Below are 15,381 nucleotides of genomic sequence, written 5' to 3'. Positions count from 1 at the left end.
CAATTAAATTTTGTGGAGCAAAATATAGATAGTTCCTGAAAATAACCCAAAGGTCAATACAGTCATTCACACATAAACAATTAGTCTAATAGAGAAGATACAAATAAATATATAAAAGTCTGGAAGCACAAAGTTAAGATTTTCACAGCAATGTTCACTTAACTGTCTATACTTGGCCCACTTGTACAAGAAAATCAACACTTTGGCAGTTGCTAATCTAATGCAGATGGCAATGGATGGCAGCATCTTTGAGCTCAAACTGGCACCTTTTATTTTAACTTTTTATTTTTGTTTGTGAATGTTTGTTTTGGTTCTCTCATGCTGTTCTCAGAAGGGATTCTCAGACAAAAGCTTCATGAATTATTGATTTATATATAAATTACTTGTTATGTTATAAATTTGGCCTTCATAGAAAAGGTTTACTAATTATCAGCTATGAGGGAATTCAGATCTTGCTTGTCTTGAATGCGAACTCCAGATCCAAGGAGAAAGACAATGAAGACAGAGGAAAAAACACTTTGGGCCAAATGTTTAAATATATTTTAAAGAATTAATAATAACTCATAATAAGATAAATGAGCATGTGCTTTGAAAGAAACATGAAATGCAAACAAATTACTGTCAGAAAAAACTCTTGCCTGATGAAAGCTTGTTTTTCACCATCTTTTTTGTTTTAAAGGGTGAGAGAGAAAGTACACATAAGGTAAACACGTATCAAGAAATATTACAGTAGTCCTCAAATAAATCCTCAATATTCTTAATTCCTTATATTTCATAAGGGATTTACCATTTTATTTCTTTTTTCTTTTCTTTTTTTTTTTTGACAGGCAGGGCCCAAGCACTTGGGCCATCCTCCACTGCACTCACGGGCCTCAGCAGAGAGCTGGACTGGAAGAGGAGCAACCGGGGACAGAATCCGGGGCCCCAACCGGGGCGAGAACCCGGGGTGCCGGCACCGCAGGTGGAGGATTAGCCTAGTGAGCCGCGGCGCCAGCCAGATTACCATTTTCAAACAGCTTTCACGTGATTTTTTTCATTTGATCTTGATTTGACAACTTTTTGAGGTAGGCAGAGAAGGTTTTTAATCATTTATCCTCATTTACAAACAAGGGAACAAAAGCTCAGAGAGACTGATTTGTTAAAGGTCAAAAACTTGCATCCAGCATAACCAGGCCTCTAGAGTCTACACTATTTTTCAAAGTGTGATTCTTGGATTACTTGCACAAGAATCACCTGTGGTATTTTTACAACTACAGGTTTTTAACATCATACCACCTTTGAGTTAAGAATCTCTAGGAGTTGAGCCCAGAATCCTGCATTTTATAATGGACAATAAAATGGAAAACAATTGTATATTAGGCAATGATACAAAAGCATAAAATTGAATCTAGCTAGATCTTCATGTGATATAAGGTGATACCATCAGATCATCAGGGGCAAGTTAATTTAAAACAATTGGTTTCAAGCCTGGCCGCAGATTAAAATCACCTGGAAAGTCTTAGAACAAAAAACTAGTAATTATCAAGTGAGCAGTGGAAAGTGTTGGGCCTGAGAAATTCTCCAAATGATTCTTACCTGTGGTCAGGGTTGAGGACCACTTGTTTAAATACACCTTTTTACATAACACATCTAGCATTTGCCACACTTTTTCTTTCCCTTTGATTACTTTTGTACCTTATAAAGTTCACAGTTCATATGTAAATCACTTAAACATTACAAGATAAAATATTAAACATTTCTGACTTGATTTTTTAAGATGAAAAGATATTCATAGCGAGATTAACCATGCTCCATTTAGCTACATGATTTTCAAATACCAAATTAATCATCACTTTGGACTTAGATTATACGTATATTTCAACTAAAACAAGAATGATCCAGAAACTGAAAATAAGAATGTGGGACAAAAGCTGTAGTCTATTGGCTACTGAGACAGTGCAAGTGCAGACAATCAACTCACTATGGAGGGGGGCCTGGCTACCAAGGTCTAGTGGTTTGGGCAAGGTCACAATTCACTGTAGAAAAATACAACAATGAATACAGAAAAAACATTTTGTAATTGTAGTTACCACAAAAAGCCTTACAATGTGTGATGCTTATCTCAATAGATGCCTCCACAGGGCAGATGAAGTTTTCTATGAATCAATACTATTACATGAGAAGAAATGGTTACAAATAAAAATTTTTATACCATGCATATGGGTTAAGTTATAAAAATACAGCCAGTAAAAGCAATATTTACAAATGTAATAAAAACAACACAATAATAGGGGGGAAATGCCCACCTCTGCTTTTATTCCATTGCTAATTAAAATCCTGAATATCTCTGGGTAAAGATTATTTTGATAGAATTTTGATATAACCTTCCGCAGACTAGTCAGATTCTTCTGTTGCACTTACATTCTATTAGCTAAAATACACTTGCTGATTTATCAAAGTCTCCTACAGTTTAAAAAGTTTTTTTTTCACTTACTGGAAATAAAACTACAAAGTCCTACTATTCATCTGAGAAATAAGCCTTGCATAGAAAATTTCATCAATTCTGAAATTTTGTTTTATTAACAGAGCTACCAGAATGTTATCTCACAACTAGTTCATATTATATGAAAGTTCACTACAAAGCAGTTACCACACATTTGGGATTTTTCTAAATATAAAATAAGTGGGTTTATAAAAATGCTTACCAGACAAATTATTATCTCTTCACAACCTAGAAAGAATTACTTTTGAGATTATATAATTCTAAGTGTTTTGGAGGCCTTGATGTTTGAAGTTTGATGCAATATAAAAAGCAAAATTTACCTTTCCAATGGACACAATCTGCACCTGACTGAAATCACAATAACTGAGTTTCAGCAGTCAGTCATGCAAAGGCAAAGAATAAAATCTGCTTTTTAATAGCACGAGTTTCTACCTTAGACAAAACAAATTAAGCACTAGTTCCATCTTCTTCAATCACTCGATTCATGCTGGTGCCATGTGTGATGTGAGTCATGGGATTGTTACTGAGGTCTCTGATGCTGCTGTGTCGTGACTGTTCATTGAGCCGATGAGAACTACTGTGCCTGGAGTGATCCGTTAGCCGTGACATGCTGCCATGAGGTAGTCTCTCCTCCATTCCTCTGTAACTGCAGGGAGTGTACCTAATACAGGAGAGTTTATTTTGAGTTGGTAACAGAACATACTAGAAAATGACACTCGTACTTTTCATGAAGATGTCTTATTAAATGAAATGATTAGGAAACGAATAATGAGAAAGTAACTTGATTACTTAGATCGATTTTATTAATGCTGTAGAATTACTGACATGGCTAACAAAAACAGGAGATGATCCACTCAGGTCCTATTCCCTGTGAAAGGACAAATGTTAAGGTAAAATAACAGGGACCGTTCTGCAGCTACTCTAAGTATGGAGACTTCCTTCATTCAAGTAAGTTTCAAGTAACTTTCAGGGAGAGGAGGAACAGTAACAGAAGAAATGTGATGTTGGTCCTTAGAGTCTACATGATTGGTTATGGTCAGTAGTAGAGCAAATGCAAACTTTACTAGAAAACTAGGAAGAGGAAACATGAAATCAGATAAAAAATTAATCTTGAGAGTAAGTGAATGAATTGGCAAACAACAATGACAGTGTGTGCTGACAGCTTCTTTCCAGATAGTCAGTTAACAGCTGAATTAACTACCTGCAAATCTTAATTAGCTTTCATTAGGACTTGAGGCTGTGAATATGTCTTTTTCATAGAAGCTACTTATACTTGGAAGTTATATCCATAACACTGTGTATTCTGTATGAATATTACTGCTGAAGCACTCTCTGTAGCCCTAGCCCAAAACTCACTTTAGTTAGCGGGGCAACTGCTTATTGCAAGTAGTCTCCCCTATCACTGGACTTACCTTGAAAGGGAGCAGAGGGAGCTGTTAAATTTCCTTTTATTGCAATCCTGACTCTTTGAGCCCCATCAGAGGCATAGCTACAAAAAAGGATAGCTACAAAAAATCCTTAGACAGGAGGAATGAGAGGTCACTAGCTCCAGGCTGCCAGTCATGAAAACCAGTTACTTTTTAAAAATCAGTCCTTACCCTATAATGCTAGTGTGCTGTTCATCAGTCTTTCTGCCTTTATAGTGAGCTCTTTCAGGATAACAATCATACTTTATTTATCTTTTAATTTCTAGTGCCTCAAGAAATATTTGTCTAAGATACTTTTTGTTCATACTCTTGTATATATACCCTTCTATAAAAATTATTTAATTTAGGATAATAAGCTCAAAGGAAACTTAGTGTAACATTGACATACTAAGTTTTAAGTAATGTTCCTAAAAATAAATATAGCAGGATTTTTAATAGCCATCAAAAACCAAGTCACAACCAGCTGAAGATCCACTGCCTGTCAAAAAGCATCCATCTGCCATTCCATCATGGTAATCCGAATAAATTTCAATACTCAGTGTGATCATTTATAAAATTTTAATATTTTTTAAAAAAAGATTTATTTATTTGAGAGGCAGAGTTATAGACAGAATAAAGGAGAAACTGAGAGATCTTCCATCCACTGGTTCACTGACCAAATGGTCGCAAGGGCCAGAAATGGGCTGATCTGAAGCCTGGGGCCAGGAGCTGCTTCTGAATCTTCCATGTGGATGCAGGAGCCCAGGCACTTGGGCCATCTTCCACTGCTTTCCCAGGCCATTAGCAAAGAGCTGGATTGGAAGAGGAGCAGCTGGGACATGAACAAGGGCCCTTATGGGATACCGGCGCTGCAAGCGGAGGCTTAACCTACTACACCACAGCGCTGACCCCAAAATTTAAAGACCTCAAAGATTTATATACTGCTGAGGTGACTTAATTTCATAGATGTGCTTGTCAAATATTTTCATTAGGTCTCAGAGTTTACAAATTTATATGACCTTTGAAAATTATTCTAGGGGCCAGCGCTGTGGCATAGTGGGTAAAGCCACCGCCTACAGTGCAGGCATCCCTTATGGGTGCTGGTTGAAGTCCCGGCTGACCCACTTCTAATCCAGCTCTCAGCTATGGCCTGGGAAAGCAGTACAAGATGGCCCAAGTCCTTGGGCCCCTGCACCCGCTTGGGAGACCCGAAGAAGCTCCTGGCTCCTGGCTTCATATGGGCACACCTCCGGCCATTGCGGCCAAATGCGGAGTGAACCAGCAGATGTAAAACTTCTCTCTCTCTCTCTGCCTCTCCTTTTCTGTGTAACTATTTCAAAATAAATAAATAAGGGACCAACGCTGTGGCATAGCCAGTAAAGCCACTGCCTGCAGTGCCGGCATACCATATGGGTGCTGGTTCAAGTCCTGGCTACTCCAACTTCTGATCCAGCTTTCTGTCATGGCCTGGGAAAGCAGTAGAGGATGGCCCAAGTCCTTGGGCCCCTGCACCCACTTGGGAGACCCGGAGGAAGATCCTGGTTCCTAGCTCTGGATCAGCACAGCTCCAGCTGTTGCAGCCAACTGGGGAGTGAGCCAGAGGATAGAAGACCTCTCTCTCTCTCTCTCTCTCTGCCTGTCCTTCTCTCTCTGTGTAACTCTGATTTTCAAATAAAATAAATCTTTAAAAAATTATTTTTGAAAATGTCTTGTTTTCAGTTTGAGTAAAACAAAAGAAAATTTAAGATTGACAAAAATTCTCATGTTAATGGGTAAAAGAGTAATTATTATTTATTAAAAGACATTTTGGCTGGCGCCGTGGCTCAATAGGCTAATCCTCTGCCTGCGGCGCCAGCACACCAGGTCCTAGTCCCGGTCTCATGCCGGATTCTGTCCTGGTTGCCCCTCTTCCAGTCCAGCTCTCTGCTGTGGCCCGAAGTACAGTGGAGGATGGCCCAAGTGCTTGGGCCCTGCACCCCATGGGAGACCAGGAGAAGCACCTGGCTCCTGCCATCGGATCAGCGCGGTGCGCCGGCCGCAGCGCGCCAGCCGCGGCGGCCATTGGAGGGTGAACCAACGGCAAAAGGAAGACCTTTCTCTCTGTCTCTCTCTCTCACTGTCCACTCTGCCTGTCAAAAAAAAAAAAAAGAAAAAAAAAAGCATCGGATATTTTCTAAAATAGTTAAAAGCAAGACTTCAAGAATACATTTTTCACAAAAATTACCACACTAAATAGTTACATCTAATTATTTAAGTGACAAATATGGCTATAAAAATTCCAAAATATGAACAACCTGACCATGGATAATTAGGAATTAATAATTATATAGAAAAATAAATTTAACTACATTGCTTAATCTCAATTATATGTACAAATTACCAATTTATTTCTCTTGACATTAAAACCTCTATGACCACTGATTCTAATATACAATATGAAAATGTACATTAATTTTAATGTAAACTTAGGTAAAATAATTAGGATAGTTAAATTTGCTACTACTGTTAGAAAAAGATAACATGCATTCCAAAATCAAAATGAGAAAAACATGAAGATTATTTATTCTTTTAGATTCTTCATACTATTTGTATTCGCTACCATTAATCTAAATAATTAGCTATCATGTCACTAGTATCTCATTATTCATTCTCAAGCTTTCCATTGGCAGGTCACCTAGTTACTAACCTAATCACTCACTCCCAAATTTCTACCAACCTACTAATTCACTTCCTTTTGTACCCACCCTCTCATCTAACTAGCAATTACTTATTCTTTGAAGTTGATATATGTGTGGGTGTATTTACCTAAGCCTATTTTACCTTACATAGCACAGAGATCAATAATAACCTATCAAGGAGTCTGAACCAAAGTTAGTATTGGGTATGTGTGTGATCCCACAGCTAAGATACCACAAGTTGATGAGAGGATGGCCAAAAGATAGTGTCCACACACAAAGTAAAAAACTGATTAAAGCACAATAAATCTTCATAATATGGCTTTTGGAATTACGAAATTCTTGTTCAGATGTCTTGATTCAATGTGGTCTTAGAATCACTCACTTCTTCCCTAAAGTTATGGTATGACAGAGTCCTACAGAATACGTCTTCATACCCCATATTACAGAATACCTTTAGCAGTCTGGGCCCTGAATTTCTGGGAGGTATCCACATTATTTCTCAATTCATTATTTAGCTGATGGGCTGATTCATCTGGCTCTGTGCTAGATACCTTGGAGGAATACAGATATTTATACCTCCTCTTTCTCATTCTCCAGAAGCTGTACGCTTAACTGAGGAAAAACAACTATGTTGAAAATAGATTACAACTTGGGTCTGGTGCTGTGTTGCAGCAGGTTAGCTGCTGTTGGCAGTGCTGGCATTCCATGTGGGCCAGTTCTTGTCCTGGCTGCTCCTCTTCCCATCCAGCTCTCTGCTAATGGCCTGGAAAAGCAGTAGAAGACGGCACAGGTGCTTGGGACCCTGAACCCACGTGGGAGACCAGGAGGATGCTCCTGGCTCCTGACCCAGCCCTGGCCGTTGCAGCCATTTGGGGAATGAATCAGCAGATGGAAGATTCTCTCTTTCTCTCTTTGTAACTCTGCCTTTCAAATAAATAATTCTTAAAAAATGATAAAGTTAACTGCCACGGAAATTGGAATTACACAACTTTTTTTGTTTTTTTTTTTTAAAGTATTTTTTCTTTTTCTTTTTTTTTTTTTTAAGATTTTATTTATTTATTCGAAAGTCAGAGAGTTACACAGAGAGAAGAGAGGCAGAGAGAAAGAGAGGTCTTCATCTGCTGGTTCACTCCCCAATTGGCCGCAGTGGCCGGAGCTGTGCCGACCCGAAGCCAGTAGCCAGGAGCTTTTTCCGGGTCTCCCACAGTCTCTCACATGGGTTCAGGGGCCCAATGACTTGGGCCATCTTCTATTGCTTTCCCAGGCCATAGCAGAGAGCTAGATCAGAAGAGGAGCAGCCAGGACTAGAATCAGCACCCATATGGGATGCCAGCGCATCAGGCCAGGGCGTTAACCCGCTGTGCCACAGCGCTGGCCTTGAAATTACACAACTTTAAAGTAAGGGTAGGGGACCTTTTTTCTGCCAAGAGCCAATTGGGTATTGACAATATCATTTGTGAACCATACAAAATTATCAACTTAAAAATTAGCCTGCCATAGATTTATTGAATTCCAAGTGCCACCTGCCATTGGGCCAGACCAAATGATTTCATGGGACTTAATATGGCCTGTAGGCTGGACATTCCCCATCCCTGTTAATGGGTATGATTTGATCAGGCAGAAAGGTTAAAAAAAAAAGCCATCATAGGACGTCATAACCTGTTCTCTGGTTTTCATGACAATATACTTTTTATAGACTCATATACCTATAAGCACTTTTGCTGGATCACAAGGCCATTGTTCTTCCAGTATTATCTTTTTTTTTTTTTTAAAGATTTATTTTATTTATTTGAAAGGCAGAGTTACAGAGAGAGAGAGAGCGAGCAAGATAAAGAGATCTTCCATCCTCTGCTTCCCTCTCCAAATGGCTGTAACAGCCAGGGCTGGGCCAGGCCAAAGCCAGGAATGAGGAGCTTATCTGGTCTCTCACGTGGGTGCAGGGGCCCAAGTACTTGGGCCATCTTCTGCTGCTTTCCTAAGTGAATTAGCAGGGAGCTGGATTGGAAGTGGAACCCATATGAGATGCTGGTGCTGTAGACGGCAGCTTAATTCACTATGCCACAGTGCTGGCATAGTTTTTATCTATTCTTTTTTAAAAATTGTGATTTGGGGCTGGTGCTGTGGTATAGTAGGTTAAGCCCCTACTTGCGCCAGAATCCCATATGGACACTGGTTCGTGTCCCGGCTGTTCCTCTTCCAATCCAGCTCTCTGCTGATGGCTTGAGAAAGCAGTGGAAGATGGTCCAAGTGCTTGGGCCCCTGCACCTGCATGGCAGACCTGGAAGAAGCTCCTGGTTCCTGATCAGCTCAACTCTGGCAGTTGTGGCCATTTGGGGAGTGAATCAGCAGATGGAAGATCTTTCTGTCTCTCCCTCTCTGTAACTCTACCTTTCATGTAAATAAATAAAATCTTAAAAAAAAATTGTGATTCAAGAGACTCTCTCTCACAATTTTAATGACCAATCATCTTATACAGATGCTTATAAACTTTATCTAAGTTCCAGTTACACTCAGATTAAAGTGGTTGAAATCTCCAGCCTTTAGCTGCACTCAGAAATTCTCCACTCAACCCGAGTATATTTTTTATTGTTCATTTAGCCTATTTATCTTATTTAAGATTTTTATGGACCAATCTGATATTTCTCTTTCCTGAAATTCTACAACATCTATCCTAACACTCACAGATCTAATCATATCCCAGCCTGCAGCAGGATACTGAATTGGTTCATATGTATATGACCTGTCTTTACTATAAGGTTATATGCTCCTAGAATACAGAATTATACTTCATTGTTCTTGTATATATTTTCTTATACACAGAATGCCACATACATAGGAGGTGCACTATAAGTAACTGCTCATTAATCACTGAAAACTACAAGACCAATAATATCAAATGTCAGTGTTGATAGTTCATAAAAAACAGTAATTTTAAATTTTGTAATAAAATAAAATACTTTTTATTAATTAATAAAATATATTCTGAAAGATTCCCTGATTCTCTCCCTCCTTATCAGTACCTTAAGTTAGGACTTCTAAATTACTCTAGAAACTTCCTAACAGGTCTTACAATCTCCCTTCCTATGCTATTGCCAAGTGATTTTTCTAAAATACAAATCTGCTTTTACCCAACCCCCAATGCCCAAAATCTTGCACTAGTTTCTTACTGCTTTCAGGGAAAATCCCAAACCCCTCAGCCTGATTTCATGTCCTAAAATTGCCCAGATCTATTATGCTGTAGCCATACCCAGGTACATAACCTTCTGCCTGTCCTCCTTGCCTCTGCATAGGCCATTTCTGTATCTTAAATTCCCAACTGTTTCTTCTGAATCCAATTCAAAGTAGAAGTGTCATCTCTTTCATGAAGTTTTCTCTAACCTTCCATGTGAGTTATGTGATATTACTTTTTGGAATTCCAAAGTACCCTGTTCATATTTTTATTATACCTCTTAGAATGTATTATAATTGTTTACTTTTCTGTCTTCCACGTCTGTACCCCTAGCACTTAGAAGAATGCTCTCATGTAGAAGTGCAAAGTGGGAAGAATGAAGGCAAGAAGGAAAAAGGATATCTCAATGTGATTAAAAGGAGGCCACTAGTGATTTAGAATGTACAGTTCAGATAGATAAGGAGGAGAAAAAAAGTAGATCTACATGGGATGAAGTACCACATAGGTACATAGGAAATATTAAAATACTAATTTCAAAAATCTGGCAAGGAAAAGAAAAAGAAATAGATACTACCTATCTAAGAAAGATTGCTGCCTTTTAAATGAAGGTGAATGACCAAGATAGAAGGCAAAAGAAAGCAAATAGAGAGAAAAAAAACAGCAGGTCAAAAAAAGGAAAATATACAGGGGCCGGTGCCGTGGCTCACTTGGCTAATCCTCTGCCTGCAGTGCCGGCATCCCATACGGGCACCAGGTTCTAGTCCCGGTTGCTCCTCTTCCTGTCCAGCTCTCTGCTATGGCCCAGGAAGGCAGTGGAGGATGGCCCAAGTGCTTTGGCCCTGCACCTGCATGGGAGACCAGGAGGAAGCACCTGGCTCCTGGCTTCAGATTGGCGCAGTGCCGGCCGTGGCGGCCATTTGGGGGGTGAACCAATGGAAGGAAGACCTTTCTCTCTGTCTCTCTCTCTCTCTAACTCTGCCTGTCAAAAAAAAAAAAAAAAAGAAAGAAAAAGAAAAGAAAATATAGAAATCATATTTCACACCAGGAAACAAGGAGAAAAATGAGAGAGAGAGCAGACTGAGACTGGTAGGTTACAAAACAGCTGTAGAAACAAAGATATTTTAAAATAAATAGAATGTTCCTGATTTTAAGTATCAGAATTTTCATTCTTTCAGTTTCCAAAATCTAGAAGAAAAAAATCTTTTGTTGCATTTTTTTCTAGTTGCTCCTATCATTTCTTTTAAATATCTTTCAAGTCAACTCTTCCTCTCTTTCAATGCCATTACTGTCCTGTAAGATTTTACCATTTCTCAACTGCAAAACTCCTAGGCAGTTTCTTATTATAGTGTCTGAATTCTCAAATTTAAAAAGACACCCAGAGTCAGATTTTCTCTCTGTGAAGCTTTACTGAAACACCAACCTCCACCAACACCAGAATTAATCACTCCCTCTACCTTGCTACTACTCTACCTAGTAAACAAGGGATGGCAAACATGGTCTGATGGACAAATCTGGCCCTGCTCCTGTTTTCGTAAATGAAGTTTTATTGCAACACAGGCATTTCCACTTGACTACATACTCTCTTAACTGCTTTCATGGTGTAATAGAGAACTGAATAGTTGCAACATAGACCATGTCACTAATAAAGCCTAAAATCTGACTCTTCATAGAAGAAGTTTATCAACTTTTGAATTATGCCATTGTGCTTACATTTGCTTTGATTGTTCACTTACAACTAAAAATAGAAGATAATATCAGGCACTTACTGAGATAGGTACTATCTCAAGTAATTAGGTATGTTATCTGAATTAGTTGTTTTTTTTTTGTTTGGTTTTGTTTTTTTAAGATTTACTTATTTATTTGAAAGGCAGTTACAGAGAGAGGGAGAGACAGATCTTCCATCCATCGTTCACTCCCCAAATAGCTGCAGTGGCCGGGGCTAGACCAGGCTGAAGCCAGGAACATGGAGCTCCTTTCAGGTCTCCCATGTGGATGGCAGGGGTCCAAGTACATTTTCTGCTGCTCTCCCAACATGCATTAGCAGGGAGCTAGAGGAGAAGTGGAGCAGCTGGGATTCAAACCAACACTCCTATGAGATGCCGGTGTCACAGCTGACAGCTTAACCTGCTGTGCCACAATGCTGGCCCCATCTGATTTAATTTTTACAATGTTACTAAAGAGTAAGTTCTGTTATTATTTGTACTTTATAGATGATGAAGCTGAGGCTCATCATTCTATACTTAAGGCAGAGTTATAGAAAGAAAAGGAGAGAGAGAGAGAGAGATCTTCCATCCCCAAATGGCTATAATGGTCAGAGCTGTGCCAGACGGAAGCTAGGGTCTCCAACACTGGTGCAGGGGCCCAGGTATTTGGGCCATTTTTTCCCATTGCTTTCCTGGGCGCATTAGCAAGGAGCTAGATCAGAAGTGGATCAGCCAGGAATCAAATCAGTGCCCATATAGAAGGACAGTGGTGGCTTAACTAGCTAGGCCAAAGCACTGACCCCTATACCCATGTTTTTATCCATAATACTATATTCTTTAATAGATAGTGTAGACTGTGAGCTTATTAAGAGCAAATATCAAGGGTCTGGCTCTGTGGAGTAGCAGGTAAAGCTGCAGCTTGCCATGCCGACATCCTATATGGGCTCTGGTTTGAGTCCCAGCTGCTCCACTTCTGATCCAGCTCTCTGCTATGGCCTGGGAAAGCAGTGGAAGACGGCCTAAGTCCTTGGGCCCCTGCACCCACGTGGGAGACTCGGAAGAAGCTCCAGGTTCCTGGCTTCAGATCAGCCCAGCTCCAGCTGTTGCAGCCATTTGGGGAGTGAACCAGTGAGTGGAAGACTCTCCCCCCAACCCCCACCCCCGCCTTTGCCTCTGCCTCTCTGTAACTCTGCCTTTCAAATAAATAAACACATCTTAAAAATATAGCAAAGATAAAACCTAAATCATCTTTGTGTTCCAAGAGCCTAGCCCAGTCACAGTAGATATTACATAACTGTTTGCTACATTAATCTTACTAAATAATGACATTCATGCTGTCTTCTCCCTGTGCAATCCCCTCCAATGCTCTGTATTACTTACTGCATGAAGTCTAAATTCTAAACTCCTCTAACTGGCTTGGGTCTGACTATAATCTGGACAATTCTACCTAGCAAAGTTTAAAAGGCTTCATAATGTTTAATTTCTATTTCAGAATTGGTTCTCATATTTTTAAAGCATAATAACAATTCAGCATCTGAAATAAACTTAAGTTACTGGGGCTGGCGCTGTAGTGTAATGAGTAAAGCTGCCGCCGGCAGTGCCAGCATCCCATATGGGCGCCGGTTCGAGACCCGGATGCTCCACTTCCCATCCAGCTCTTTGCTATGGCCTGGGAAAGCAGTAGAAGATGGCCCAAGTGCTTAGGCCCCTGCACCCATGTGGGAGACAGGCTCTTGGCTTCAGATCAGCACAGCTCTGTCCATTGAGGCCAATTGGGGAGTGAACCAGCAAATGGAAGACCTCTGTCTCTCTTTGCCTCTCCTTCTTTCTCTGTGTAACTCTGACTTTCAAATAAATAAATAAATCTTAAAAAAAAAAAAAAAAAAAACTTAAGTTACTAACAAAACTTACCTGCCATCACGTGATCTGTGGAGGCTGCCATGGTAGCTGCTCACTTTGCTGTGGACACTCCCTGCTTTGCTTCTCTGATCATCCACCATAGCCAACTGAGTTGAAGAAGCATGTGTGGATGTTCCTTGAGTCGAAGTTCCTCTTGATTTTCTTATTATAGGAGTATTTGGATCCCTCAGGAGTGACTGAGCAAAATCAGGTTCCTGGAGGACCTGTCGGCTCTCATTCACTATCCTAGACAACAAAATAGTAAGTTTAAGGTACAATTCTGTAGTCCAATTAACAAAGCTTCTGTGCACTACTGATATTATTATTGGAATTAATGACTCCAAAATAGGAATTTGGGACTGATATAAAATGTCAACACTTGAAAGAATATAACAAAAATCCATATCAATCTGTCTCCTAAAGTGGTATGATAGAGGCCTGTGTTAGAAGAAGGAAATCATGATTTTAATTCCAACTTTATCAATAAATATGTGGCAAGTCACTATACTGTTTCACATGTGGATGTTGATATGATAATGATAATGACAGTGAACAAAATAGTAATTAAATTAATAAAAGCTAATTAAATGGCTGTAAGATTAGTGTCTTACTTTATGTAAGTATATGACTCATGAGAATCAAAGTTAAATTTTTAAAAAAATTTTTATTTACTTATTTGAGAGACAGACAACTGTATTTGCTCATTTACTACTCAAATGCCCCAGTGGCTGGGCCTGGGCTGGGCAGAAGTCAGGAGCTGAGCACACAGTCTAGGTTTCCCATGTGAGTGGAGGAGTCCCAATTACTCAGACCATCTTCTCTACTTCCCAGGCTCTGCACTGGAAGGAAGCTGGAGTTAGGAGCCAGAGTCAAGAATCAAACCCAAGTACTTGGATAGGGGACACAGGAATCTTAACTGCTAGGATAAATGCCTGTTCTCCTAAAGATAAAAATTAGATATCTAATTTCACTAAAACAAACAAACAAAAAACACTTGGGGCTGCTGCTGTGGCACAGTGCCAGCAGTGCTGGCATCCCATATGAGCACTGGTTCGAGTTCCAGCTATTCCACTTTGAATCCAGCTCTCTGCTAATAAGAAAGCAGCAGAGGACAGCCCAAATGCTTGGGCCCCTACACCCATGTAGGAGATGTGGCAGAGGCTCCTGGTTTTGGCCTGGCTTAACCCTGGCTGTTGAGGCCATTTGGAGAGTGAACCAGCGAATGGAAGATCTCTCTCTCTCTCTCTCTCTCCCTCCCTCTCCCTCTTTCTCTGTAACTCTGCCTTTCAAAGAAATGAAAAATAAATCCTAAAACAACAACAACAACAACAACAAACAAAAAATTCTTAGGGGCTGGTGCTATGGCGTAGCAGGTAAAGCTGCTGCTTGTGTACTGGCATCCCATATGGGCACTGGTTTGAGTCCTGGCTGTTCCACTTCTAATCCAGCTCTTTGCTATGGCCTGGGAAAGCAGTAGAAGATGGCCCAAGTCCTTGGGCCCCTGCATTCACGTGGGAGACCTGAAAGAAGCTCCAGGTTCCTGACTTCAGATTGGCCCAGCTCCAGCCATTGTGGCCATTTGGGGAGTGAACAAGTGGATGGAAGATCTCTCTAACTCTGCCTTTCAAATAAATAAATCAATCTTTAAAAAAAAAAAAAAACTTAAACAAGATCAGATCATATATTCATAAAGAACCTGAGGAAGTATATTCTAAGTCCTCAAATTACAAAAGAAATTTTATTATTGCCGCTGTTGTCTTTAGTAGTAAGGTGGAAGGACTGAGGAAAATGAATTAGTTGTTTGGCCTTTTAGATACAGTCTCCTTTGATGCTCTTAAGAAAATTCATGATTTTAAAAACTATAATAATATACAAACAGATGAGGAATAGTCTGTGAAGAGACAAAATGTATCTATCTCAATTCAAAAACCAGCATTATGCTAATAGGGACACGAGAAGCCACCAAAATATTTCCATTAAAATCAGGAATATAATAGTATTTGGGAGCCAGTGCTGTGGTGTAGTAGGTTAAGCCTCCGCCAGT

The 15,381-nt window shown here is 39.8% G+C and overlaps 1 protein-coding gene across 2 annotated transcripts in view; it reads right to left on the bottom strand.

Moving 5' to 3' along the window:
• Nucleotides 1–527: 527 nt before the first annotated feature.
• Nucleotides 528–15,381, bottom strand: part of FZD3 (frizzled class receptor 3) — a 91,508-nt gene continuing 76,654 nt past the window's right edge. For both annotated transcript variants that reach the window (XM_062213471.1, XM_062213470.1), the window contains exons 6-7: nucleotides 13,350–13,583; nucleotides 528–3,143 (exon numbers count right to left, since the gene is read on the bottom strand). In XM_062213471.1, the coding sequence (XP_062069455.1) occupies nucleotides 2,930–3,143; nucleotides 13,350–13,583 (448 nt within the window). In that variant the 3' untranslated portion in view covers nucleotides 528–2,929. The remainder of the gene's footprint in view (nucleotides 3,144–13,349; nucleotides 13,584–15,381) is intronic.

The sequence above is a fragment of the Lepus europaeus genome, chromosome 16 (assembly GCF_033115175.1).
Source record: "Lepus europaeus isolate LE1 chromosome 16, mLepTim1.pri, whole genome shotgun sequence".
NCBI lineage: Eukaryota > Metazoa > Chordata > Mammalia > Lagomorpha > Leporidae > Lepus > Lepus europaeus.
This window is presented reverse-complemented; position numbering and strand designations above follow the sequence as displayed.